This window comes from Mauremys reevesii, linkage group 10, assembly GCF_016161935.1.
Source record: "Mauremys reevesii isolate NIE-2019 linkage group 10, ASM1616193v1, whole genome shotgun sequence".
NCBI classification, from domain to species: domain Eukaryota; kingdom Metazoa; phylum Chordata; order Testudines; family Geoemydidae; genus Mauremys; species Mauremys reevesii.
The window spans coordinates 35,618,699-35,644,057 of record NC_052632.1 but is presented as its reverse complement, the minus strand read 5'-3'; the positions used below and the strand labels follow the sequence as shown (position 1 = coordinate 35,644,057).

General features: G+C 40.9%; 2 protein-coding genes across 6 annotated transcripts in view; one reads left to right on the top strand and one right to left on the bottom strand.

Moving 5' to 3' along the window:
* Positions 1–3,935: 3,935 nt before the first annotated feature.
* Positions 3,936–23,695, bottom strand: RCN2 (reticulocalbin 2). Of its 2 annotated transcripts, none has more exons than XM_039490833.1 (7): positions 23,558–23,695; positions 17,695–17,800; positions 15,228–15,424; positions 13,099–13,212; positions 10,882–10,978; positions 8,049–8,191; positions 3,936–5,466 (listed from the first exon to the last, which is right to left on the bottom strand). In XM_039490833.1, the coding sequence occupies exons 1-7, from the start codon at positions 23,594–23,596 to the stop codon at positions 5,314–5,316; spliced, it is 849 nt and encodes a 282-aa protein (XP_039346767.1). In that variant the 5' UTR covers positions 23,597–23,695; the 3' UTR covers positions 3,936–5,313. The 2 variants fall into 2 exon arrangements, with proteins under 2 accessions (XP_039346767.1, XP_039346766.1); XM_039490832.1 differs by lacking the exon at positions 23,558–23,695 and adding an exon at positions 18,168–18,497.
* The window catches only part of SCAPER (S-phase cyclin A associated protein in the ER), a 354,496-nt gene continuing 351,909 nt past the window's right edge, over positions 22,773–25,359 (top strand). For 2 of the 4 annotated variants that reach the window (XM_039490828.1, XM_039490827.1), the window contains exon 1: positions 22,774–22,938. In XM_039490828.1, the coding sequence (XP_039346762.1) occupies positions 22,883–22,938 (56 nt within the window). In that variant the 5' untranslated portion in view covers positions 22,774–22,882. Of the gene's footprint in view, positions 22,939–25,359 lie in introns of all 4 variants that reach the window. The other 2 variants (XM_039490831.1, XM_039490829.1) reach the window with 2 other exon arrangements.

Genomic DNA, 25,359 nt, shown 5'->3' with positions numbered 1-25,359 from the left:
CATCTGAAGAAGTGGGTATTCACCCACGAAAGCTCATGCTGCAGAACGTCTGTTAGTCTATAAGGTGCCACAGGATTCTTTTTTGCTTTTACAGATCCAGACTAACACGGCTACCCCTCTGATACTTCAAAGTTAATGAAATTCAGATCAGTTTCCATGACGTCTGACCCGAGAGAGAGCGAGCTCTTGCACTGTTGCTGCTGGCAGACTCTGATACATGCAGACAGATGAGGAATGAACAGCTTGAGATGGGAAATTATAAAAATAGTATTTTTATAAGATACAGAAATAGTCAGAATTTTCCCTATCCTTTGTCTAGACAGGTCAGTGTAGAGATGCTCCTCATTCCTCCTCCTCTATGTATGTAAGAGGCATTCTGTATTTTTCAACAGAACCAACAGCTGCTCTGTTCTATCCTGTACAGTTTCTTCTTGTCATCTTCTCCATAGCATCTGAGCACCTACCAGTAGTATATTAAGTGATGTGAATTGTATCTGTCATGTGTGGTTCATTCTGTTTCTTGTCATCTCCTCAGAATTGTGGGTGCAGTATAGTGTATTGTTTTGGTAGGTTTAAAATGTGCATGCTGCTCTGTGCTCTGGCAAACTAAGTCAGATTTCACAAACATTAGCTCCATAAAATGAATGTTTCAGTTGCTGTCATGTTACATTACTGCTCACCTGATACATTTGTAAATATTGTGTTCATTCTGAGGTCCAGGATGCTGAGTTGCACAGATCTTTGAGTTAATGAATGGAGGGATTTCAGAACACGCAGAAGAATTTTTTCCTGTTCATCACATTTTAGCAAGTCATTTAGTCACTGGAGCTGGACTCTCTGTAGGTCCCTCATGTGCAGGTTTGTCCAGGGAATGATCTCTGTACAATGCAGCATGACACCTGGGAGATGTAGGCACAGGCCTTGTCTACCTGGCAACACTCTGGAAAGTTAATCTGCATTAACTCAAGGGGTGAATTGAAAGTGGATTAGTTAAACTGCATTAAACCCTTATGTGGACACTCTCATTCAGAATTAAGGGGTCCTTAATTCATTTTAGTTTAATTCACTTTGTAAGTGAATTAAGCTAAACCAAATTAAGGCCACCTTAATTCTGAACGAGGCCTGGTCTACACTTTAAAAATTAGATTAAAAAATGTCATGCCCTAAGCACCATATTTAGGTCAACCTAATGCCCAGTGTAGACACAACTAGGTCAACTGAAGGATTCTTCTGACCTAGTTACCATGTCTTGGGGAGATGGATTACCTACATTGGTGGAAAAATCCCATGTGTTGACTTGGAAAGTGTCTCCGCTATGGGCTAGTTTACACTGGGAACTTACATTGGCATACCTATGTCACTCGGGTGTGAGAAATCCACACCCAATAGAAATGTAGCTATGTTGACCTAACCCCCTATAGACAGTACTAGGTCAACAGAAGAATTTTTCCATTGACCTGGCTACCACCTCTTGAGGAGGTAACAACATTTGGTTTGATTAAAACTAAATGCTAAACAGAAACTCTGCATGTAGATCAAAAGTCAGTTTATATAAAAACAAAAGTACTTCATCCATCAGCACTTTTTTTTTTCTCCTAGGACAGGTCACGCTGATTATCCAAAACTGTTATCTGAAGCAGTCTGATGCCACCCAGCCTTAATTACACTCAAAATTTTCTTGATTATCTATATCTTCAGTGTGTCTCCCTCTGCCAAAAAACTATTTGGATAATTATGGTTGAATTGTATTTGTAGATTGACAGGTAGAACTTATTTTTGCATAACCAAGTTTAATCATTCTTGTAGCTGTATTTATCCCAGGATATTAGAGACACAAGGTGGGTGAGGTAACATCTTTTATTGAAACAACTTCTGTTTAGGATAGGGATGTAAAACAGTAAATGGTTAACCGATAAGCATTAGTCTTACTAGTTAACATGCCCTAACCGCTAACCCCAACCACGCCAGCAGCACAACCCCAGCCCCAGCTGTGCCAGCCGGCAGAAGCAGCCTCAGCTGTGCTGGGTATTCAATAGACCTATGTTAAGTCAATGTACAGCCACTACACTAATTAAATCGCCTTTGCATGTCCACATAATGCTCCCTGTGTTGGCAGTGCATGTCCTGACCAGGAGCACTGCACCAATTTACCTATCAGTGTGGGACGGCTTCTGAAAGGTAGCAACAATCAATATAAGCAACAGCATCTACACTGACACTGCTTTGACGTAACTACATCGACCTAAGCAGTATGGCTCTCACGAAGATGGAGTTAAGTTGGTGTAGTGGGCGAGTTACATTGGTGAGAGCTACGTTCTATTGTAGATGCTTACAGAGTTAGGTTGTTGTAAGTTGCCTTACACCGACCTCTGTAGTGTAAACCAAGGCTTAGGTTGACTTAATTTTGTAGTGTAGACTTCCCCTAAGCTGTAGAAGTGGACAGATACTTGGTTGAAAGCTGCCAGAGATGAGTTTTCAAAAAAAAAAAATTTCAAACAAATTGAAGATGAAACTTTAGACTAACAATTAAAAGTAGGAGTCTTTAATATATTAGATACAGTCTCCAACTCAAAAAACTCTTACTATTTTGGTGTCCTGATTATAAGTGTATTTTGTTAAATGTGTCATCAACACTATAATAAAAAGCCCTTTTACCCTTACATATTTGTTTTGCTAATAGAGTTAGCAAATGAAGGGACATGCTAAAACCATCTCTGAGCATCATGCATTGTTCTGAAAATCATTAATACTATTAACAAGCAAACTTAAAACAAAAGAATGTATGCTTTTACTCAATAATAAAGAGAAGAAGGACTGGGAGTACAGAAAAACCCTAGGAAAGTGCAACACAAGCAACAATAGTATGTTTGTAAGAGGGCTTTATTAACTATGTATAGACAAAATTAAATACCTCTTTCAGCAGTTTAAGGTGCTTAGTTTTGCTATGACCCAAATAGCTGTTTTTATTCTGTTGCTGACTCTAGTTTATGAAGTAGAATAGTCAGCTGTTGAAGAGCCAAAAACCAAACAAGTAGTTCTCTTGGAAATTTTCTTTACTTGATTTTATTCCTGCACCCAAATAAAACTTTGGGATTTTCAATATGCAGTTAACTGCATGTAGCTCTTAAATTAAACCATAGTGGTTGTCCATTGCATCAGTCTTAGTTCAAAAACATCATTTTTTGCACAGTTACATGTTGCTGCATCAAATTAATGTTCTGAAAAGTATATGTGCTACATAAATTAAATTAACTCAGATCTGTTACATCAATGGAATATGCTACACTATGCTGTGTTCCAAAATATATATTTCATCATGAACATTTTCATATGGGTATGTATGTTTAGCAGAGAATTGAGTGATTATCAAGTGAATGTTTTTTCTGAATACTAATAAAAAAAACTCTGCAACTCAAGCTATATTTAAACAGAAGTTAAAAGGTGTGACCACATAACTAAAGTCAGCAGACAGAGTTCATGATATTTCCAAGAAAAAGAAACGCAGTGTATAAGGATGGTTGAATTTTTTTTGTAGTTTCTATATAATTTCCTTTAACACAGAGAGCAGTGGTTCTCAAACTGGGGTCGGCAAGTCATGTCTGGGGCCACCGGTCCCCACTGATCAACTCCTCCCCTTCCCTCCCAGTGCTTCCTGCACGCCGTGGAACAGCTGTTCAGCGGCATGCAGGAGGCACCAGGAGGATGGGGGAGGAGCAGGGAAGAGGAGGGGTGGAAAGAGGTGGGGCTTTGGGGCCAGGGGTGGATTGGGGGCAGGGCCTGGTGCTGAGCAGGAGTTAAGCACCCTCCCACCCTAGGGAAAATTAGAAGCCGGCTTTGGGGTCTGAGACAAATTTTAAATCAAAATGGGGATCCTCGGGTTGCTAAAGTTTGAGACCTGCTGACATACAAGCATGAAAATAAGGGTTTTTTTTAAATAAATAGTGTATTTAGAAAATACATTTTTTCCTTTAAAATTTTAATAAAATGTTTCCACCACTCAGTTTTAAAATGCTTCTGGTACTTAGCCTTCAGCCTCAGTTTCAGATTACCACTGGAACTGAAAGTGAGGGGTGCTCACATTCTAATGCTATTCATGGGGTATTTCACCCCACCAAAATAAGGTATTAGATTATTATTCTAAAAATATTAGTGATATGATTGTAGAATCAGTGCTCTCTTTCTAGTTCATTTTAGCCTAACATTCCATTTTTATAAAAAAACATTATCCCATTCTATAATTCCAGGTTTTGTTCAGAAAAATGTCAAATGCATGGTTAGCTCTTCTTGAATCTTGTCAGATATACAATGGCTGAGGATGCTACCTGATTTCATGGGTGGAGTTCCAGTATGTTGAAGATAATAGGAGAAATAAGGGGTTATATTTACTGTATCACATTTCTCTTAATTAGCATAGAAAAAAGGAACAGAGCATCACTTGATGTACAGCAGAAATAGGAATACCACAGTTTTCACTGGCAATACTGTAAATGGATACATTATAATGTCTCATCGGATTGAGCACCTCTTATTATTCCTTAATAAATATACTACAGTAGTTGCTTTAGATGATCAGAGATTAGGAGTAAATTTAGAAAAGAAATATAGAAAGATGGAGCGTTTAGCTGTTTTAATCTGACAAATGAAGAGGGTTCTGACACTGAAATACCACATGTACCTCTAATGATGTAGAATTATACATTAAAAATAATTACTATCTGTACAGATGCAAAAATATAAAGGTTTTATATCATACAATTAACCTGCTATAGAAATCATTTAAAAATAAGCAGAAACCTCTTGAACAATTGAGGTATTAATCCTTTTGAATGTTCCTCCAAGGGTATTAAATAAAACATCTTTAATAGTGAACCTAAACATTGCTACTCTCCCCCTGATAACTTCTGAAAAACATTAACCACCTAAATAAATGGATTAGTAATTTTTGCTTATCTCACACATTTTGCCTTTTTTCATAACCAGACTCTTCAAGTATGGTAGTACAACTAATTTCACAATACAGTACTAAACATATAGATTATTTAAGAATGTTTTTACTTTTTCAGATGCCAAAAATGCTAATGCTGCAATTCGAGGAATACTAAATATTTCAGATTAATTCTGAAGGCTGAAAAGGCCTATGGAAACTTGCAAAAGTACTTAAGTAATTAAATTTAGAATGCAAAACACTTACACAAACACTAGGATATTATAATCACACAAAGTAAAACTTACAATGCAGCTTATAAATTTGAGTACCCTAAAGAAAAACTCCAATTTAGGAACACAGAGGCAGCAAGATCACAAATGAGTAAACTAAAGTTCTTGATGGTAGAAACGTTCATCATGGAGCTGCCTGCCATAATCTGTTGCTTCACTTGTAAGGAACAAATCCTGGTTCTCGAGAATCTCTGCCTCAGAGAGCTTTTTATCATCATTCAAATCCATTTCTTCAATCAGATGAAGAGCCTTTAAAATAAATGGAACACAATGTGTTTTGTCCAGTAAGTTGACAATTACATTTATGAATATGCTTTTAGGACTGATTTGTCTAATTCGTGCCATTAGTTTAAAGGGACTGTTATAACACAAAATGTCTGTCACCTTTGAACCAAAAATCAACTCCCTTTGTATGTTTAAGGCACTGTCATTTTTCCCTCAATAGTCGAAACTGTACATTTAGAATACAGGTTTGTTTTCTCACAGTTCTTCTGTCTTATAGCAAAGTGATAATGCTGAATGTCTAGCCTCACTCAATTCTATAGCAGTTTACCAATATCAAACAGGATCAAGCAGAAGAAGATAGTATTAAAACAAATCTCCACAAGCAGCAAAAGACAATGAAGAATCTTACTGGAAGAGCAAGTTTCTTGTTTATTCCTCTGGTCAATGTGTGTTACACATTCCCCTTTCTCTGCCAGATCAAGAAAACAAGTCTGTCACATCTCCCAACCTCGGTGCTTCAGCTCAGTCTATAGGCAATTTTACTATTACCTCTGGAGGTCCCCAGTGTGTTGATTAAAATGGCTGCCATCACATAAGCGGAGCCTCATCTAGGATTTGAACCTCTGCAAGTTCATTACAAGCATCACAGGAGAAGTATATAATCCACTGGTCAGCAACTGTCAAATGTCCACCTCTGTGCCTGATCCACACAGGATGCACAGCTGTTACAACTCTCAGCTACAGAGCCTGGCTCTTTAGGTCAAGCTGTAGATACTCCTGTTTTCAGCTTTGGATATCCCTAGTTTGCTGGCCACACTTGCATATTTTCTTCTTTAATTCTGACCTAGTTTATGGTTTGGATAAGAAAGTAAAAAATCTCAGCATCAAATATTTCTCCAGTATTTGAAGATGGCTAGTTTAAAATATCTGAGGTATAGATCTGCAGCTGAATATTCTTTATATATTTATGATCAGTTTAAAAAAAACCAAAAACATTCTACTAAAGCAAAAGGTTGAACTGTTAGTCCAAGGAGATTGCCAAACTCCCACGCATTCAATCTAGTGGTCAAGCAACAAGTCACTTGCAAATATCAAAATGAAACTGCAGAACAACTTTCAAACTGCATCCAATGACTCATTCAGTGTCACCGTCTCTCTAGCCTTAAGGCTCTAGATGAGTCCTTGGTACTGGAAAAGAAGGCAGGAACCATGGTACAAAAAAAATTTACTGACATCCTTGCCAGGATGGAGCCTGAAAAATGCTATGGCCTCCTGGAAAATTAAGCTGTCAGCTTAAAAAAAAAAAAATCAAACTGGATAAGCAAAGAATTACTGAAAAGTTCAAGACCACACAGGATTTAAGGAAAGTACACAGAAAGACACAAAGCCAGGTATTCAGCAAAAATAATATGATCCTTGAAGAAAGAATGGAGCAGACTGAAAAATCAGATTTGGAAAAGTAATATCAGGATATTGGGGTTCCTGCTGGCAAAGACTGATTGGACTTTTATCTTGCAGAAATGTTATTTCAACCATTTTGCAACTTAACCTCAAAAAGGACCCGATACAGTGAGAGCCAATACTGGGCTCCTGGCCAAGTTCTTTTTTTTCTGGTGACAATACAACAAAGATGTTAAGAGGTGGCTTCAGTAACCATGCTTTCCAACCCAGAGAACATGCTACGCTTTCTGACACAGAATGTGCTGTTTCTCTCGGAGGCAAGAACAAAAGATGATCTAAATGTGAAGGGGAAACACGTTCTTCCCTCCAACCTGAAATGTCAAATGATCTGATGCAGTCAAAAGAAGAAACATTTGGATAATTAATATAAAGTTATTGGGGAGAAAAGGGAGAGTAGATTTCTCCCTATCTGCTGTAGTCAGCAATAGCGAGGACCGTTTACCAAAACAAAGAATTTGGTTTTGGGACATTAAGTGCTTCAATTGTCTGCAGGAAAAAATAAGAGGAAGGAAAAACAGCTAGACGAAGAATCCATTTAAACTCCTTATATCACATTATGCCTAATTCAACTGATTTAATTGTTTTAAATTTGGATTATGGTATACTTAGGTTCTATTTTGATTTTATGTACATAGGTTTCTATTACCCAAGACACAAATGGCAGCAACTTATCCAGCTAGATGAAGGGTAGCAAGTTCTATCAGAAGAATGCATGTTATGGCCTCTGTATTAATATTTAATTGATTCATGTTATCCATCTAGTACTCTGGAAAGTTTTATCATGGTTTTGCTAAAAATACTGCATCTTCCATCAAGTCAGATTGACTATTTACCTTTGAGGAATGCGACTGTATTAATTTTATATTCTGACCAGCATTCATATAGTGCATAGGAATTCCAACTGCTGCACTATGCAACATTTTTGTAATAATCTTCATTCTTTGTTAAAGTGAAAATCATAATTTTATAAGAACTTTATGAAAAGCGTTATTAGATACTTTTCAGTTAATAAGATATAAAATATACTTTTTTTGTACAATAGACTAAATTAATGCAGCATATATTTGGTCATTTTACACACTAGCACAATATTTTCAAGAAGTTTCATTAAGTCTAAACAAAAGCCATGAACTCAAACCTCATACCTCCTCTTGTGCAATACCCTGATTATTAGGTACTACCCAAGTCAGCAGTTCTTGAGGGCTGAGTTTTCCATCATTATCCTTGTCATAATCATTCACAAATCGATCCTTCTCGACAAGTATCCATTCTGGATCTTCATTTGCAGCTAAATATAAAGTATTTTTCAAACTTTAAGACCATTCAGTATCTTTGAGACTGTTTTCACCTCTTTTCTAATGCAAAAATTGACTAGGTTTAAGATTAAGCAATGTCACCAGAGCAAGCATTACAGATCATTCTCATTGAATTAAATCAACAAAACTGTTTCCTATAGATGTAAACAGAATTAAAAACAAAGCTTACAGTAATGGAACTTTAAGGTTGCAACCTTAAAATTAAAGTTGAAAAATGTAATGAAGGATACAATCAACTCAATCATCAGACTTTGAACCAAAAGTGTTTTAGTTAAAATTGTAAGACAGTAACTCCTCACTTAACTTTGTAGTTATGTTCCGGAAAAATGTGATAAGTGAAACGATGTTAAGTGAATCCAATTTCCCCATAAGAATGAATGTAAATAGGGGGAGTTAGGTTCCAGGGCAGCTTAATCTAACTGAAATAGGAGAAAGGTGTTTTACTTTGTGTATTTGGCAATCTAGATAGTGTCAATTACTTTACACTTTTCTCTGCCTCTTCAATAAATTTATTTAAAAGAGTAAACATTTGTCAGACAATTTTTTCCTGGTAACAAATGTTACAGTGAAGCATTAGCTGACACCTTCTGAAACCTCATCAAAAAGTAGATGACATCATACAGAAGACTGAAAAAATAATCAGTTCAGAAATAGATATGTTTCCACTGTATATAAGGCATGGGTGAGGTCTCTTTCCTTGTTCCTCATTAAAAAGGATGTCTGTATGCAAACAGGCTCTTGTTTGAGCTCAGCAGCCCCTGCTGCTGAAGTCAAACTTGCATCATAACTAGATGCTGCAGAAACGGACTCTTCAGGTGGGGCAGGCTAAAATTATGAAGTGATCAACGGGTTGTGTACCTACTTGATATCAATCATTTTGGCAGAATTTAAGTTTTGCTTGAAAACTAGCCATAATAATAATAATTAAAAAAAAGTAGCTCCTGGCCCTAATAGCTGCTTCGGAGTCACCCCTGACAATTAGTGGTTTTATAACCACTTTAGGAAGGGGAAAAAAGAAAAAAAAAAGTTTTCTCCTCTCTGTAAGCATCAGAAATGCCTCCCTCACCCTGTAACTTCAGAGGTGGACAGGTTTTGTCTTGGACATCAAGGAAAGGAAGCCCCTTTAAGGATTCCAAGCACACCCCTCCTCTTTCCTCAAGGGCTTGAGAAAGGCACGTAGCAAGGGATGGGAGGGGAGAGAAGTATCCCTAGCTGATTGACTGGATTCACTAACCCCTGTGCACCTAAATGGCATAAGCCTTTTCCTATGCACCCAGGCGCTACAACTCTCCACTTCCCCACCCCACTGGGATTAGAATAGATCTGATGTTTCTGGTCCTTACTGTAAGCATTATGCTAGTTGTCTTATTGGGGCTGGGAAGGAATTTCCCTCACTGCCAGATTGGCATTGTTTTTTCCCCCCTCCCCATCTTCCCAAAAGCAGCTCTGAGCACGGGCAGCTCCAGGCACCAGCACGCCAAGCGCATGCCTGGGGCGGCAAGCCACGGGGGGCGCTCTGCCGGTCGCCACGAGGGCGGCAGGCAGGTTGCCTTCAGCGGCATGCCTGTGGAGGGTCCGCTGGTCCCGCAGCTTCGGCGGACCTCCCGCAGGTGTGCCGCTGAATTCACGGGACCGGGGACCTCCCGCAGGCAAGCCGCTGAAGGTCCAGTTTCCCAGTGCAGGTCCAGTTTCCCAATAAACCAAATGGAGCAGGATTAGGGGAGGGCATCCACTGGAGAAAGCAGATGGGAAGCCTAGTGTCTGGTAAAGTGATGGTCCTCTCCCTTTTCCCTACACCATTAATCCTTGTGAAGGGGTCCCCACAACAACGGAGACTTACGACAGCCCTCCCCAAGTGGTACTGATTATGGAAGGAAGGTTGACCTTGAGTTATTGCTGGACAGTCTCCCAGATGTATTCTATTAATAATGCTGCAGCCTAGTTTTACTACATTCCTGGTGTCTTGTATTCCTATAATGCCCGGGACAATGGCAAGAGAAAATGACTATTACTGGGAAACAGACAATACACTAACTACTATCAGACACATACAAAAATTAGAGTAAAAAGCTAAAATGGTGTACTCTTGCTAGGCTCATGTTTGTACTATATGTTTTAAATGAGTGTCAAGGGTACCCAGAGCCTTTGGCATATTCTTTTGGTTTTTAAGCTCCTAACCCAGGGGTGGCCAACCTAAGCCTGAGAAGGAGACAGAATTTACCAATGTACATTGCCAAAGAGCCACAGTAATACGCCAGCAGCCTCCCCATCAGCTCCTCCCACCCCTGCTCCCAGCGCCTCCCATCCACCGGCAGCCCCACCGATCAGCACCTCTCGCTCAGCTGTTTCATGGCATGCAGGAGGATCAGGGGCGGGAAGGGGTAGGAGTGAGGGCACGGGAGACAGAGGAGGGGGCAGGAAGGAGTGGAGTGGGGGCAGGGCCTGTGGCAGAGCCAGGGGTTGAGCAGTGAGCACCCCCAGGCACACTGGAAAGTTGGCACCTGTAGCTCCAGCCTCTGAGTCGGTGCCTATACAAGAAGCCGCATATTAACTTCTGAAGACCGTATGTTGGCCACCCCTGTCCTAACCAAACCACCACCACGCCCTAGAAAGCACAAAGAAGCTTCTGTTCATTTCCCTCCCTCCCCCTCATTTTACTTACTTGGATCTCTTCTGTAGTCACCAAGGAACTCTTCCAGGCTCACAAGTCCATCACCATTTTTATCATGTTCCTCTAAAGCCTCCTGAATGACAAATTCCTTTTGTGTGCACATGTATATGTGACAGAAACATTAGTTGGTTAAAAACTTAACATTAAGAAAAACAGCAATATATCATTCTAGAGGACTAAAACAATGTATTCCATATTCTAAACACTTACTGGTTTCAAAACAAATTTCTCTTTCAGTGTAGAATAGTGCAACAATTAAAACAGCCACACATCCAGTCCTGGAGGGAAATAAGTCCAGACTGCATATTCATTTGACTTTTAATGCAATCACATTTTACTGAAATCAAATTTGAATGGGATGCTTTGATCTGGAATCCTGGAATTGAATTCAAGGCAATAGATATGTATATGAAATATTAATTTAAAAAGGGGCACTGCCACCTATTTGAACAAAATGGATCACTTTTTCCTCTATTACTTCCAATTTGGTAAATACTTTTTTATAGTAAAATTATTAGGGAAACTTTTAAAAAATTATCTGCCTTTAATTCCATTGGAAAATACAGTATCAAAGTCAACGTGCCTGCTTGTCTAGTTTTACCATGCCTTGTTTGTTCACCAATATCAGCAATCATGTCACACAAACTGATGCCAGGTTTGCTTTGTGCTCCCTCCGGTGGCTGGCTCTGCAGCAGCAAAGAACTAAACATTACAGGTTCTATAGAGGAAAAACTATTTCTTTTCAATTTCTTGGCAAGAAAGTATTAAAACAAAACCCTCAACATATTTAGATTAAAAAATTATAGACCTCAGACTATAAAAGGGCACCCATTTAAAATCATACTTGCGTGTGAAAAGGTTTAATCTGTATAACTACTAAAAATTACTATAACTGAAAGATCAGGATTTTTTTTTCATTTTATTCAAAATGCTCTCAAAAGAAACAGTTTCACTGTTGTGCACATAGCCAGTTTTACCATTTGTATGAATCTTTCATACAGCAATAAGGGAAAGGAAAATATGATTGTGAAACTACAAAAGTTAGCATGGAGATACAGGGGCTAGTGTGGTAGCTGAAACTTTTAAACTCTTTGAAACTGGTAAGAATTCAAGTTGACAGGATCTCTTTAAAAGTAGATCAAAATTAACTTCGATAATTTAAGTAATTTTTTAAACAAAAGCATCAAACGTACATAAGCAGCTGAAATGCATCCTTCATCTTCAAACTAAGAACTCACTTCTAATCTAAAACAGTTTTACCAGGCTAGGAAATCTCACATTCTCACTCAGGCCAGTCAACCAAATCCAGTCAATTCACGTGAATGAAATTAACTTACTACTTATTAATCTACGTTTAGAACTCTTAGTACTTTCCAGAGAAGCAGATACTAGCACAGACCTGTACTAGCTTATTTTGATTCTCTGGTTCTATCCCAGATGCTATGTTCACCTACAGTCTGCTAGTGTTAGTGATGATGTTCATAAAATTGAGGAACACATTCAAATAACTAAACTCCACAAAAAATATATATAGTGCACAAACAAGTAGGGCTTAATTTTAAGACTGTGGCTACAAAATAAAATTGGGACAGCTGTATTGAATTGGACTGAGCATATCTTTTAACAAGTGACTGAACAATTTTTTCCAGCCTGGCTGGTTCATACAACAATGCAAGCTGAAATTGTTTCTGCTACATTTGCATGCAGACTCATTTTTAAAAACACAGTAAATTTATGCCCTCTCATCTCAGCTAACATCAAACCTGAAGGCTTATCTGTAGTCAGAAAAGTGACTTTCTGCATCCCTTTTAGAGGGCTGAGTATTCCCTTCACTTAATCCTTTCCCATGCCAAAGGCTTCTTCTTAAGATGATCTATATCTTTCTGATGGGGACTCTTTTCCAAGCTAGACCTGACTCCCTCATCATAAACAGAACACTCTACTGTACTACTCCCAACCTAAGAGGAGAATCATTTAATCCCAACTCTCGTATGACAATTTAAAGCATCTCCACTACTCTACTGGGTAGATTCCTGAACCCCAAGACTGAGGACTTTGCACATCATATATGTATGTTCTTCAAGAGAAAGGAATAGTAGTTGTTCACAAGCAAGTTTTCCAAGGTTTGTTGGACTAAAGACAACCATTAAAAGGTGCAGCCTCAATCCACATTAACCTTTAGAACACATGATTTTCCCTAAGTCTTACCGTCATATACTCAGCTTCTTCAGGATGCTCAAAAGCAATAAATTCATTCAGATTCAGACCAGGGACTTCATCTCTACTGGCTTTTTCAAACCGCTTCTTGTCCTTTAAATGAAGCTTAAAAAAAAAAAAGTTTTCAGAAAACAGACTTGATCAGATCACTTAATGAAGCAGAACAATGGACATCTACAGTAACTGGTTTACAGGATTACAGTGAGAAAACACAGTATTACCGTGTTTCACATATGGGTATAATAGAACCTGTTATCTCTACATTAACACAGCTCAGGCAGAGATAAAAGAGCAGTGCTCTTGGTTAAGGTAATTTATTACAAGAAGTATGCATATGGAAACTTGCTACTTTTAGACTCCAAGGGAAGATCTTCAAAACAGATTCCTGGCCCATACCTCAAATGAAAGAGGTAGTGTGACCAGACCAAGCAGCAGCTGTATTCTTCACACACATTACTCCTCCAAAATTCACCAATCCAACCACAAGCACTAATCCAAATCATGTCTAGCTGCATAAATTGAGCCCCAAACTACTGAGGGTAGTACATTAATTATGTCAAGTAAGTGCTACCACCATACAAATAAATGAAGAACAGATGGGTACAGTACATAATTAGCATTGTAAAGAAATGAAACCATGGTCAAAACTTTGGGGGACCAGTTAAAAGTTAAGTGGATTGCTTGTAGAAAGATTTTGAGTTGTATTTAAATGGGAGAGGGAATCCATGAAGGTCAGGGCGGGGAGCAGACATTTTCCCAGGCTGATGATGCAACAAAATATAAACCAAATGTGGGAAATGAGAGAGAGAAGACTCACAGGTTAGACTTGGAAGAGCAGATGTGGAGAGAAATGGATAAAGCCATGGCCCAGAAAGGTCTTGTAGTCTAAAGGATTGTCCACATTAGGGAATTTTTCAGATTTCCCAGCCACCATGAGAACTGTAATGTAGACAGGGCTTTGACTGTTGCCACTTTAACACCATGCTATCTAACCTTGCTGGGAGCAAGTCTAATGAACACTTTGCAGTCAGGGTCAGCAGCCTTTCTGTACTAACATTGTTTACAGCAGTTTAGCAGATTTATGGAGAAATTAATTGGCGGAAGGGTACAACAGATCTACACTCTCTCTATCAAAATGCACCAAAGCAATAGGTAGTATAGGCCCGATACAGGAAAGCACTTAAGCATCTGCTTAAGTACTTTACTGGAGCAATAATGAGCAATTCTCTGCTGAATAAATTAACAATGCAACAGATTTAGTCATTTCATTGGGCAGAACAGAAGTAAGCTCCTTGTTATAGAATCTTGCTTCGGGATAAGGTCAGCAACTTTGACAAATTGCTATAGAAATGGCAAAGCAAAAGGGAGACATAATGTAGCATTTATCTTGTGACATTCTGTTCTACTGTCGTTATCTCCTGGAAGTTTACAGGATAAAAACAAACACATGTATCTATGATTTTATAAACTGGATTATTCATTTTTATAGCACCCATCACCATAATATCTGGGCCATGGACAAGGTTCCTTTTGACAATATTTTGTATTTTTTCCCCCTTTAGCTTACTGGGCCAGGAGATATACTGAAGTGAATAGTATTCTCATAACAGCAGAATTCAGGAAAGGATATGAACTCATACTTTGACTTATGCCCTAAACAATAATTAATGGGGGCTAGGAAGAAGCTTTTTCTATGAGCAGGTTATTCCATAGTTGCTTACTACAGGTATCTTGTACCTTCCTCTGAAGCAGCTGGTACTGGCCACCATCAGAGAGAGGATAGCAACTAGATGGGTCACTGGTCTGATCCAGTACATTTCCATCCTACATTGCCAAGAGAGGGACCAACTGAGGTGTGGCTTCTAGGAGTCCATTACCAATATATTAGTACCCTACTCAACTCTCAAATGTGGCTTGTTCCGTCATTCATTTTGTTGGTTGGAACTTCAATATTTTGTTATTACCTTTTAACTACTGAGCAAGTCCAGACAGCTGAAAATGTTCAGCATGTTTGCCAACTCTGACTGTGTTTAACGATGTAACAGAATAAAATAACTAAAGAATCCAACAGCGCTGCCATTTGCCAATGCTTTGTGAAAGCTGGTGTTTGAGTATCTTACCTGTCGAAATGATTCTTCTTCTTGATCTTCCAGGACAGTATTCTCATCAAAGTCAATTAGACGATCATACATTTGAATGTTGTACTCCTCCCAAGATACTAATCCATCACCATCTTTATCATATTCACCAAACTGTTGCTTAGCCTCTTGAGTAACATAATGCTTAAAAGATTGCTGGATCCATGAACTTAGTTCATCTGTGGAAATGCAACATAATGCCATTAAATCTTTAATTTAACCTTTTTTAATTTAAAAAGCAATTACAGTAAATGTTGCATTTTCTACATTCCTGAACAGTAGAAACAAGGTCTCGTCACATTCAAACAGTGGAAGATTTTACTTGTTAAAATAATCACATGCAATCACGTAACCGGGGCTTCAGTTGTGTTCCAGGAATCCACTTTCCATAGGATATTCCTGTTTTTTATGCCAGGCAAGAGAGAGAACCACCCAGCGCTAAAATCCTATGTTATTCCCATGAAGCAATATTTTCTCCATTAATACTTATTAGTAGCATGAAACTGATTACCATCATGATGCCCATTTCAAATTGTTTACAGGGCTAGAGAAATAAACGAGAAACAGTATAGTTTAACCTAAATCTGTGGGTACAAAAGGCATACCGTGTAAAGACAACCTTCTGCAAAACAAAATTCCGCCATTTTAAAAAGTATTCAATATACCAGTTTTTTGTATTTGGAAAAGTGTGACAGGCACAAATTATAAATAAGTACAATACATAAAGCTACATAAATCCGTCAATATCCCTAAAGTTAATTATCCAAAAGAAAATACTACCTTAAGATTTCCACTTAAAATGAGCCCCAACTGGGCCTTATAAATTTCAGAGTAGACATTAAGCTTTGTTTTTCAAGGAAATATAGCAATTAAGAAAAAACCCACCAAGATTTAGCCAATTGGCCAGTTCTCCCTCTTATTCTTAGATGTCTTAACCACCCAATTAATATGAATATTTCCCAAGATCGTATTTTCAATAAATTAAAAATGCATGCATGCACGCGCGCACGCACACACACACCCCCTATTATTAGAAAAAGAATCTCTAGTCAAAACAATTAAATTCCAGTGCAATTCTGAAAGTGACAAATAAAGGAATGGCACCTTATTATTCAACTGATCTGCTCTCCCACTGTTTCACAGCAGTCTCTTATGCTAAAATAAGTTTGTGTTCTGTATTGCTAAAAGGAATAAAGTAACTAATACAACTTACAGGGGGCCCTGTGAAGCTAAGTTGCTCAGCCTTTGGCTTCAGCCCTGGGTGGCAGAGCTCAGGGTCCCGGGCATCAGCCCTGTGTGGTGCCCTCGGCCCCAGTCAGTCTAATGCCAACCTTGCTTGGCGGACCCCCAGGGGTCCCTGGGCCCCTTGTTGAGAACTGCTGCTGTAGAAGGAATTAATTCTAACTCTCTCTCTTAGCTGTGTTTACTATGAAGGGATAACAGGAGTAAAAAGCAGAAACATCTTATTTTTGCACTGAAAGAATCAGATAGGACTGTGGATACAGACAAGACAGTTACTTTGCAATCTAGAACTTCAACTTTGACATAAATTTAACAGTAGATACAGTAATACAAGAATATTGCATAGGTTCAAGGGAGAAATGTTATAGGGACTGACAAGTTTAGACACCTAGTAGCTAAAGAACTGACCTTACCAATGGGGGCAGATAGAAAAGAAGTGGGGAGAATCCCAATAGTGAAGACTCCCTCTTTCTATCATACTCTAGCTAGTATATGTTTGATAAACATGCAGCTGCCCCCTTCTGACAACTGAAAGTGAGAAAGAGTAAACTCTCTCACATCAGAACTTTTTAACTGTGTATCTGCTACCTGTCCCTTCATCTCCACATGTTGAGTCTTCCTCTCCTGTTAGCAGCTCCATTGCTTGCCTTTCCTGCTTCTTATAGCTTTCCGGAGTAACAGGGTGAAATCAATATGTCAACTTTAATGCTTAGCCACAGCAGAGGAGCAGTGAATTTGACCAGTCACTTGTTACTATCTCTCTGCAATAGCTTCACAAAGTTACGAGCAGCAACAGAGACACACAACAGTGTCTGCAGACAAAGAAAGACATAGCTACACTACTAGGTTTCAGAGTAGCAGCTGTGTTATTCTGTATCAGCAAAAAGAACAGGAGTACTTGTGGCACCTTGGAGAGAAACACATTTATTTCAGCATAAGCTTTGGTGGGCTACAGCTCACTTCTTCGGATGCATCCGAACGGACAGGTAGCAGATAGATGCATCCGAAGAAGTGAGCTGTAGCCCACGAAAGCTTATGCTGAAATAAATGTGTTAGTCTCTAAGGTGCCACAAGTACGTCTGTTCTTCTTACTACTAGGTTTGCAACTCAAAATTTTTAAGTATCACGCTGCACTATTTTCTCACCCCTACCCACTATGTAAGTGAGGTTTTTTTCCAGTGACACAAAATCTGTGCGCAGTCCCTACCATCAGTAAGGAATCCATCTGAGTCCAAGTCAATTTTCTTTATGATGGCCTTCAGTCTCTTTTGCTGTTCCTCTGGACTGAGTTTAGTATATTCCTCTGCTTCATCCTTTGGAAGTAGAAAAAAAACCAAACAGAACTGACTAACACAAAAGTCTGATACAGCCCTGCCGCTTCTGAGCAGAAGGGCGAATTAAAATTTCTCTTCCCCACAAAAAAATGAATCACACAGCAACCTGCGTTCATTTAAAAAAAATGAAAGGGGGGGGCCGCCACATCTCAACGGGCTGGGTGGGTGGTGGCGTTCACAGCCTCCCGCGCTGCAGCTCTCTCTCGGAGTCTCCCGAGGCTTAGCACCCCGAGCCAGGGTCATCGCCCGGCGCCCGCTGGCTGCGGACTGTCTCCTAGGCTCCAGGAACGGCAGGAAGCTCCCTGCCCACCAATGCGGGCCTGAGGGGGCCTCCCGGGCCGCTCACCTGGCCTCCGAGCAGCGCCTCCCGGTCGTAGTCGGCCCGGTGCTCGCCGTCGACGTAGTGGTGGTCGCTGGGTCCCCCACACGCCGCGCCCAGCACCAGGCCCAGCCACAGCAGCGGCGGGAGCCGCATCGCGCAAGCGGCTCCGCCGAAGGAGGAGCAGAGCTGGCGGCGGCGCTGCTGCCCTCAGCCCAGTCCGGCTGGCTCGACAGGCTGGGACCAGAAGGCTGGTGGGGGCCACCCGGTTGGCGGCTCGTTTGCTCTGCGGAGACGCTGCTGCAGAGCGGGACACAGCGCCCCGCACCGGCTGCGAGCAGCCTCTGCAGGGAGAGAGGGGCTGTGAACGGGGACGGGCTATAACGGGGCCCAGCGACCCCAGGCCCCGCCTGGCTCAGAGCGACTTGGGTTCCTCCTCCCCCAACTGCGCTGAGGGAGTCCTGCCCGAGTCACAGCTCTCTAACCACTAGCCCCTACTCCCATGCTGAGCTGGGAAGAGGACCTAGGAGTCCTGATGCCCGGTCCGCTGTTCTAACCACTAGCCCACACTCAGCCTGGAACTGAACCCAAGAGTCCTGACTCTCATGGGTTAGAGCCATGTCATTGCCATTCAACATCCTCCTTCCCACCAGAGCTCTTTAACTTAGTATACCATTTAAAAGGGAAAAAATACAATTATCTCCTGGACCCTGGGCTCACCGCCCCCCCACCATTGGCCCTGGCCCCCACTTCCCCCCCATCCATCTTGCCCATCGCCTCTGGCTCCCACTGGCTCCCTAACCACCTGCCTATCCAGGGGTTAATTTGTGCCCTGGCTTGCCATGGCTTAATAAGTCTGCTGTGAAAAATTATATTTGTATGGTTGTTAATATCACTTTTCACAGCCTCCCAGCTAGCTAGTAAGTCTGCTATGAAAAGTGATATTAACAACCATACAAATATCAATTTTCGTAGCAGCAGACTTACTAGAGGCAACCAAAACCAAAAGAAACAACAACAACAAAATACAAGAACGTGCAAAGCACCTTATTCATTTTTCTATTCTGTTTAGGTCCAGTAAAGAATAGAGAACTGTACATTATTATTATTGACTCTGCAATAAAACCCTGTATAAATAAAGTATAATGATTTGGACATGCAGATGTGCATATTTATTTGTTTTTCCTAAAGTTAATTAAGTATTTTATGAAAATTTGTCATAGTGGCCACCAGCAAGAGATGGTGGCCGCACTTTGAGGCCACCAAAAATTGTATTGTGAGAACCCTGGAAGGTTTACTTAGTCCAGCCTCTCAAGGTTCCTTCCAGCTTTACAATTCTACGGTTCAAAGAAAAGGATAAGTCCTGTAACTGTTCACTGTTTCAGAAAAAAAATTAAAACTTGGTCAGTTTCTGTACTGATGCTGACCATAATTTGTCTTTGCATTTTCAGCTAAAATGTTTAGACCAGTTGAGCTGTACCCACTGCTAACACCCAACAGCAACAAAGCAAAGCATCTTTGCAGCATGTTTTAAGATGTCAGGTGCGCCACATACATCTCATGGTCCACAACTATTATAATAGATTTCCCAAATAACATTAATTCAGTGCAGATGTGTTACATGCAAGCTTATTTGCAATGTGGTAATGCACTGAGGTGACCAAAGATAGGAAAGGGAGGAAATATGATTACAGGGGTAATAAAACAAACAGAACACAAAAATGGTATATACTATATATTAGGCAAAAAAGTACAATTCATCAATAACACTTTCCAAGAGGGAAAACATAGGAGACCATATTCTTCTCTTGATAATTTGCCTGTGTCAAAGTGTTTCTCAACATTCTTAATTAGTTCTACAATAACATTTAAGGTAATTCTTCTGGGATCAAGACGCTTCCATAATCTTGATAATTTTAGAATTAGAAATGGTACCACAGGGGAAAAAAAGTTCTTGCCCTCTGTATTTCTGGAATTTTCTGATCAAACACCTGTGCCTTCAGATTAGGATCTACAAGGGACCAGTCCTTCACAAAGCTCTCTAAATTTTTACTGCTTAGTTTGCCTGATAATCATTTTAATATCCATGTCAGAACCTACCAGTTCACTGCAGGTAAGATTTCTGATCTGAATCATTTTTGATTTTACTGATTTCTTCATCAGTGCCGTCAGTTAGGACTACAATAATGACATATTTTCCCCACCCTATGGTTTCATTATTTGGAGCTGCTCTTTTAATTGCAAAGAAATTCTTTTTAGGAAGTTGTGTTCCAAACAGATTTTTGACTGTGTTGGAATTTTTTTTGCCCTGCTTTCTAATAACTGTACTAAATCTACAGTTTCTTTTGTTCTCTGAGTGCTTTGCAAACCTCAGTCTTTTTCTATTTAATTGTTAGCATGACAGCAGATGCCCAGCAACAAAGCCAACAGAATATTAACAATCATCTTGAAGAGGAAACATTGTCTGTTCAGTTGTTTTTAACCAGCACTTTGACATTTCTAAATTTTAATTTTGCTGCTTTTCAGCTAACAATTATTGTACCTTGATTTTCTGTTATTTTCTATTATACATATCATTTTGTATTATTTCACTGTCAGAATAATGTAAACTGAGCAACAATTCTGTGATAATTATAAAGAGCATAGTCTTACACTGTTCAAATATGAAGTATATGGATTTCAAAAAAGTGATAATTTACTATAATTTACATTGCGTTCTGAGTGTAGTTCTAAATGACGCCGATAATAAATAATAATTTATAACACCCTTCATTACGAAGGATTCAAGAGTGTTTTTGAAACTTAACACACTACAGACCTGATTTTCCACTGCTTTACACTTAGTATAACCATTTACACCTGGATGAACTGGTTATAAAATGCTACCATTCTGATTTGATATCAGATACTGGTACTATATATCAAATCGGAATGGTAGCATTTGGTATCACATGCTCAGGCAAGATACTAGGGAGGAGTATACAGAGGCAGATGAACTGAGATGTGGCAGCACACAAGACACAGCTATTTTGGGGTGTGGCAGAGGGGATGGGGAAGAACACAGAAGCATGGTTGTTTTCAGTTGTAGGGTATTGGGGACAGTGCACATATGTGGCCACACCCACATGTGGCAGTAGTGATAACACACAACTATGACTGCGCTGAGGCATGGTGGAGGGAAGCATGCAGATGTGGCATGTCAGGCACGACAATGGTGTAAAGACATAATTATGCTCAGGTGTGGCAGTGAGGGGAGGGGAGGAACGCACAGACATGACTGTGCTGGGGACATGGTAGCATGGCTGTGCGAAGATGTGTTAGGTGGCAAGGTGCAGGGCTGTAAGAAGGTATGGCTGAGTGGCGTGATGGAATGGTAAAACTGTATTATAATGTTGAACCACAAGATGGGATTGTGTGTGACATAGCTTACTTGAGCTGGTAACAGCTGTACCTGGCAGTGCATTAAAGCATCTGAAAGAGAATACATCTCTTGGTATTTCCCTGATGGAAGTTCTGTAGCCAGTCCAAATTTGGTAGAGGAACCTGACCTGCTAGTAGGAGGCAGCCTTGTAACCAACTGTGTACAAGGAGTACACATGACACAGGGAATGCAGACATAACAGTTGAGGGCAAGGGCAGAGAAAGCATACTGATGTGGGTCATGGCAATGGGGGACACGGCAATGTGGGAGTGGACAGACATAGCCATGCTCAGGCATTGCCATAGGAAAGGCAAATAGAGATGGCTGTGCTCAGGCATGGCAGAATGGGAGCATACAGACAAAGCTGTTGTCAGCTGTGGCAATGTGGAGGATGCATATGTGGCCATGGGATATGGAGAGTGCATTTAAAACACTCTTTTGTGTCCCCACACTAGTGCTGTGTGACACGCTGAGGCATCTACATTGTACCTAGTGATAATAAAACGTATGATTATGCATGAATTAATACAAATATATTTGCATAATTTATTTCACTTTTTTCCCCTGCCTTCAGTTTCCTCAGGGATGGGGAAAGCAGAAGATTCTGTCACTCCTACAAGTGTGAGATCACACCAGAGGCCTAAAAACCATGTGTACACAATACACAATTTCTGATTGAGGAGAGCCACAGTCATGTCCCTGCCCTGTGCCTCAGTTTCCACATCTATAAAATGGGGATGACAATGCTTAGTTCCTTTGTCTATTGCTTTGAAATCATAGATGAAAATCATTATTTAAGAGTTAAGTATTATTATCATCATCATCTAGGCATTGCCTTGATGTGTGCCTTGCATACCCCAGCCCTGAGGAGGGAAGGGCTCAGATGTACCACACAAGCCCCTCTACAACCCGCACTCTGTCCTGGCAATCACAGCAGATGGATGACCATATTTCTGGTACCTTTTATCTACCCTGCCCCTCTCTATGCCAGGGTTCATCCCACCTCTGCCACTCTTCCATCAGAGTCCATTTATCCTCTTAACCCCATCTCCTGCACCCTGTCCCCAGTGCTGCCTAGCTGCTACTCCCCTGCTTTGGACTCCTTTTGCCTCCTGCACAAACCCTGACCATCTCCCTCCCGCCTCCCTTTTACTGCCCGCCCCCGCCCCCCCAGCAGGTACTGCTGGCAACGAACTACGGGCAGAGGTAGGGCAGCGCCTTCGCCGGCTCGTACTGAGCACGCGCAGGCGGCTCCGGCATGTTCCGGCAAGCTGTGACGGGAGGCCGTTCCTGACACTGCACCGGCCACTGGCGGGATGAGATGACATCAGCTCGGCGGGACGCGCGCAGGCGGGACAACGCAGCAAAGAGGAGAGTGTAAGTGTGGGTCGCTTATTGCGCTCCGCGGAGTAAAGGGGAGGGGCAACTTGCTGAGCCTGGGGGGACAACAAGATGGCGGCTGCCCGGCCCCGTTCTTCTGCGGGAGCCGGCTGCCCCACTCCACCAAGGCGGGCGGGGGATGGGCCTCCCTCCCCCGCGCTGGGGGCAGCACCTGGGGCGTCCGACAGACAAGGGATCGCGGGCAGCCTGACACCTGGCTCTGCTGCTGGGAGGGGGCGTGGGGCTGCCGCTCATAGGCTGCTGTGGGGCCCCTGCGCACGGGGAGGGGAGCGGGCACGCCCTCTAAACTCCTCTACGAGGGACCCTTCCCAAAGCCCTGCGCCCACGCAGCGGTCCCTTGGATGGCCGGGGGCTGGGCTGTGATGGGGGGCTCCTGAGTGCGGAGGAGAGAGAGCTCTGCTCTGCTCTGTGCTTGGGACCCCTTTTCCTAGCACTTACCGTGTAGCGAACTACCCAGTTGCGCAAACGGTATCTAAATATCTACCACCACTGGTATCTGGTAAACGTTATTAGTCTTGTTCAGAGGGCAGCTGGAACCCGGTTATCGATCAAAAGACTTTACCGGTGTTAGGCAGGAGCCACCCTGAACTCTTACTTGATCATGTGGGAATTCAGTCCAACCCTCCAAGAACATCTTTAGAACAGCTGCTGTAATTTACGAGTTGATCCTAGTCCCAGGCTTGTGATCAGCCTAAACTCTGTGGCTGTTCAGTGCACAGCAGTTCTAGCATACCAGGCACAAGCTGAGCCTTATAGTTAAAGGGGTGCAACCAATTTAAAATAAATTCTTCTGTTTCTTTCTTATTAGAGTTACAAGGAACACCTGAGATTATTATACCTGAAAGACATAGGGGGAAGATTCCTTTGCTTCCTTTATATATTTGACAGCATTTAATGTAAAGTCCTTTTCCCTGTTTCTACTTATGTCCCCTCATTTTATTTTGTGAAAGACCTACACACAGATGAGGGAGAAAGGAGAACTTGATTGTAAAATCTCAAAAACTGGCAGGAGGGACTTGAGCAAGAGTATTATTGGAAACTACTTAAAACTTTAACTGATTAGGTTCTAAATTGATACTGTCTTTTTTTAACGGGTGAGGATGGCAAGAAGAGTTACAGCTATAGAAATTCTGTTTGATATCTTCATCAGTGGTTTAGATAATGGCATAGAGAGTACACACATAAAGTTTGCAGATGATACCAAGCTGGAGGGGTTGCAAGTGCTTTGGAGGATAGGATTAAAATTCAAAATGATCTGGAGAAATGGTCTGAAGTAAATAGGATGAAATTCAGTAAGGACAAATGCAAAGTACTCTATTTAGGAAGGAACAATCAGTTGCGCACATACAAGATGGGGAATGACTGCCTAGGAAGAAGTACTTTGGAAAGGGGTCTGGGGATCATACTGGATCACAAGCTAAATATGAGTCAACAGCGTAATGCTGTTGTAATAAAAAACAAATATAATTCTGGGATGTATTAGCAGGAGTATTGTAAGCAAGACAGGAGAAGTAATTCTTCTGCTCTTCTCCGTGCTGATTAGGCCTCAACTGGAGTATTATGTCCAGTTGTGGGCGCCACATTTCAGGAAAGGTATGGACAAATTGGAGAAAGTCCAGCAAAGAGCGAGCAACAAAAGTGATTAAAGGTCTAGAAAACATGACCTATGAGGGAAGATTGAAAAAAACTGGGTTTGTTTAGTCTGGAGAAGAGAAGACTGAGAGGGGACATAAGTTTTCAAGTACATAAAAGGTTGTTACAAGGAAGAAAGAGAACAATGGTTGTTGTTAGCCTCTGAGGATAGGACAAGAAGCAATGGGCTTAAATTGCAGCAAGGACGGTTTAGGTTGGACATTAGGAAAAACTTCCTAACTGTCAGAGTGGTTAAGCACTGGAATAAATTGCCTAGGGAGGTTGTGGAATCTCTATCATTGGGGATTTTTAAGAGCAGGTTGGACAAACACCTGTCAGGGATGGTCTAGGTAATACTTAGTCCTGCCTTGAGTGCAGGGAACTGGACTAGATGACCTCTTGAGGTCCCTGCCAGTTCTATGATTCTATGAAATGGGCAGTACAGCATAATAGATACTGATGTACATGGCAGTGATTGGTAACTGCTGTTATAGATTCTTGATCTCAAGGTATCTTGTCCTTACATGATTGCCAAAGTTTAAAGCGACACTGTATTGTAAAAATTCCTACGGCTCAAATTTCACCTAATTTAAATATTTTTAATTTGATGGGGGGGGGGAATTATTTTGAGTCTAACTTACTTTGAGGTGTAAAGGCATTTTCTGAATACTTACAGTGTTGAGGGTTCCTTCCCCTTCTTCATCCCTTGTTTTGCCATATTTTATATTTCTCAGTGTTGGTCCATGTTAGTGTGGGTGTCATGCT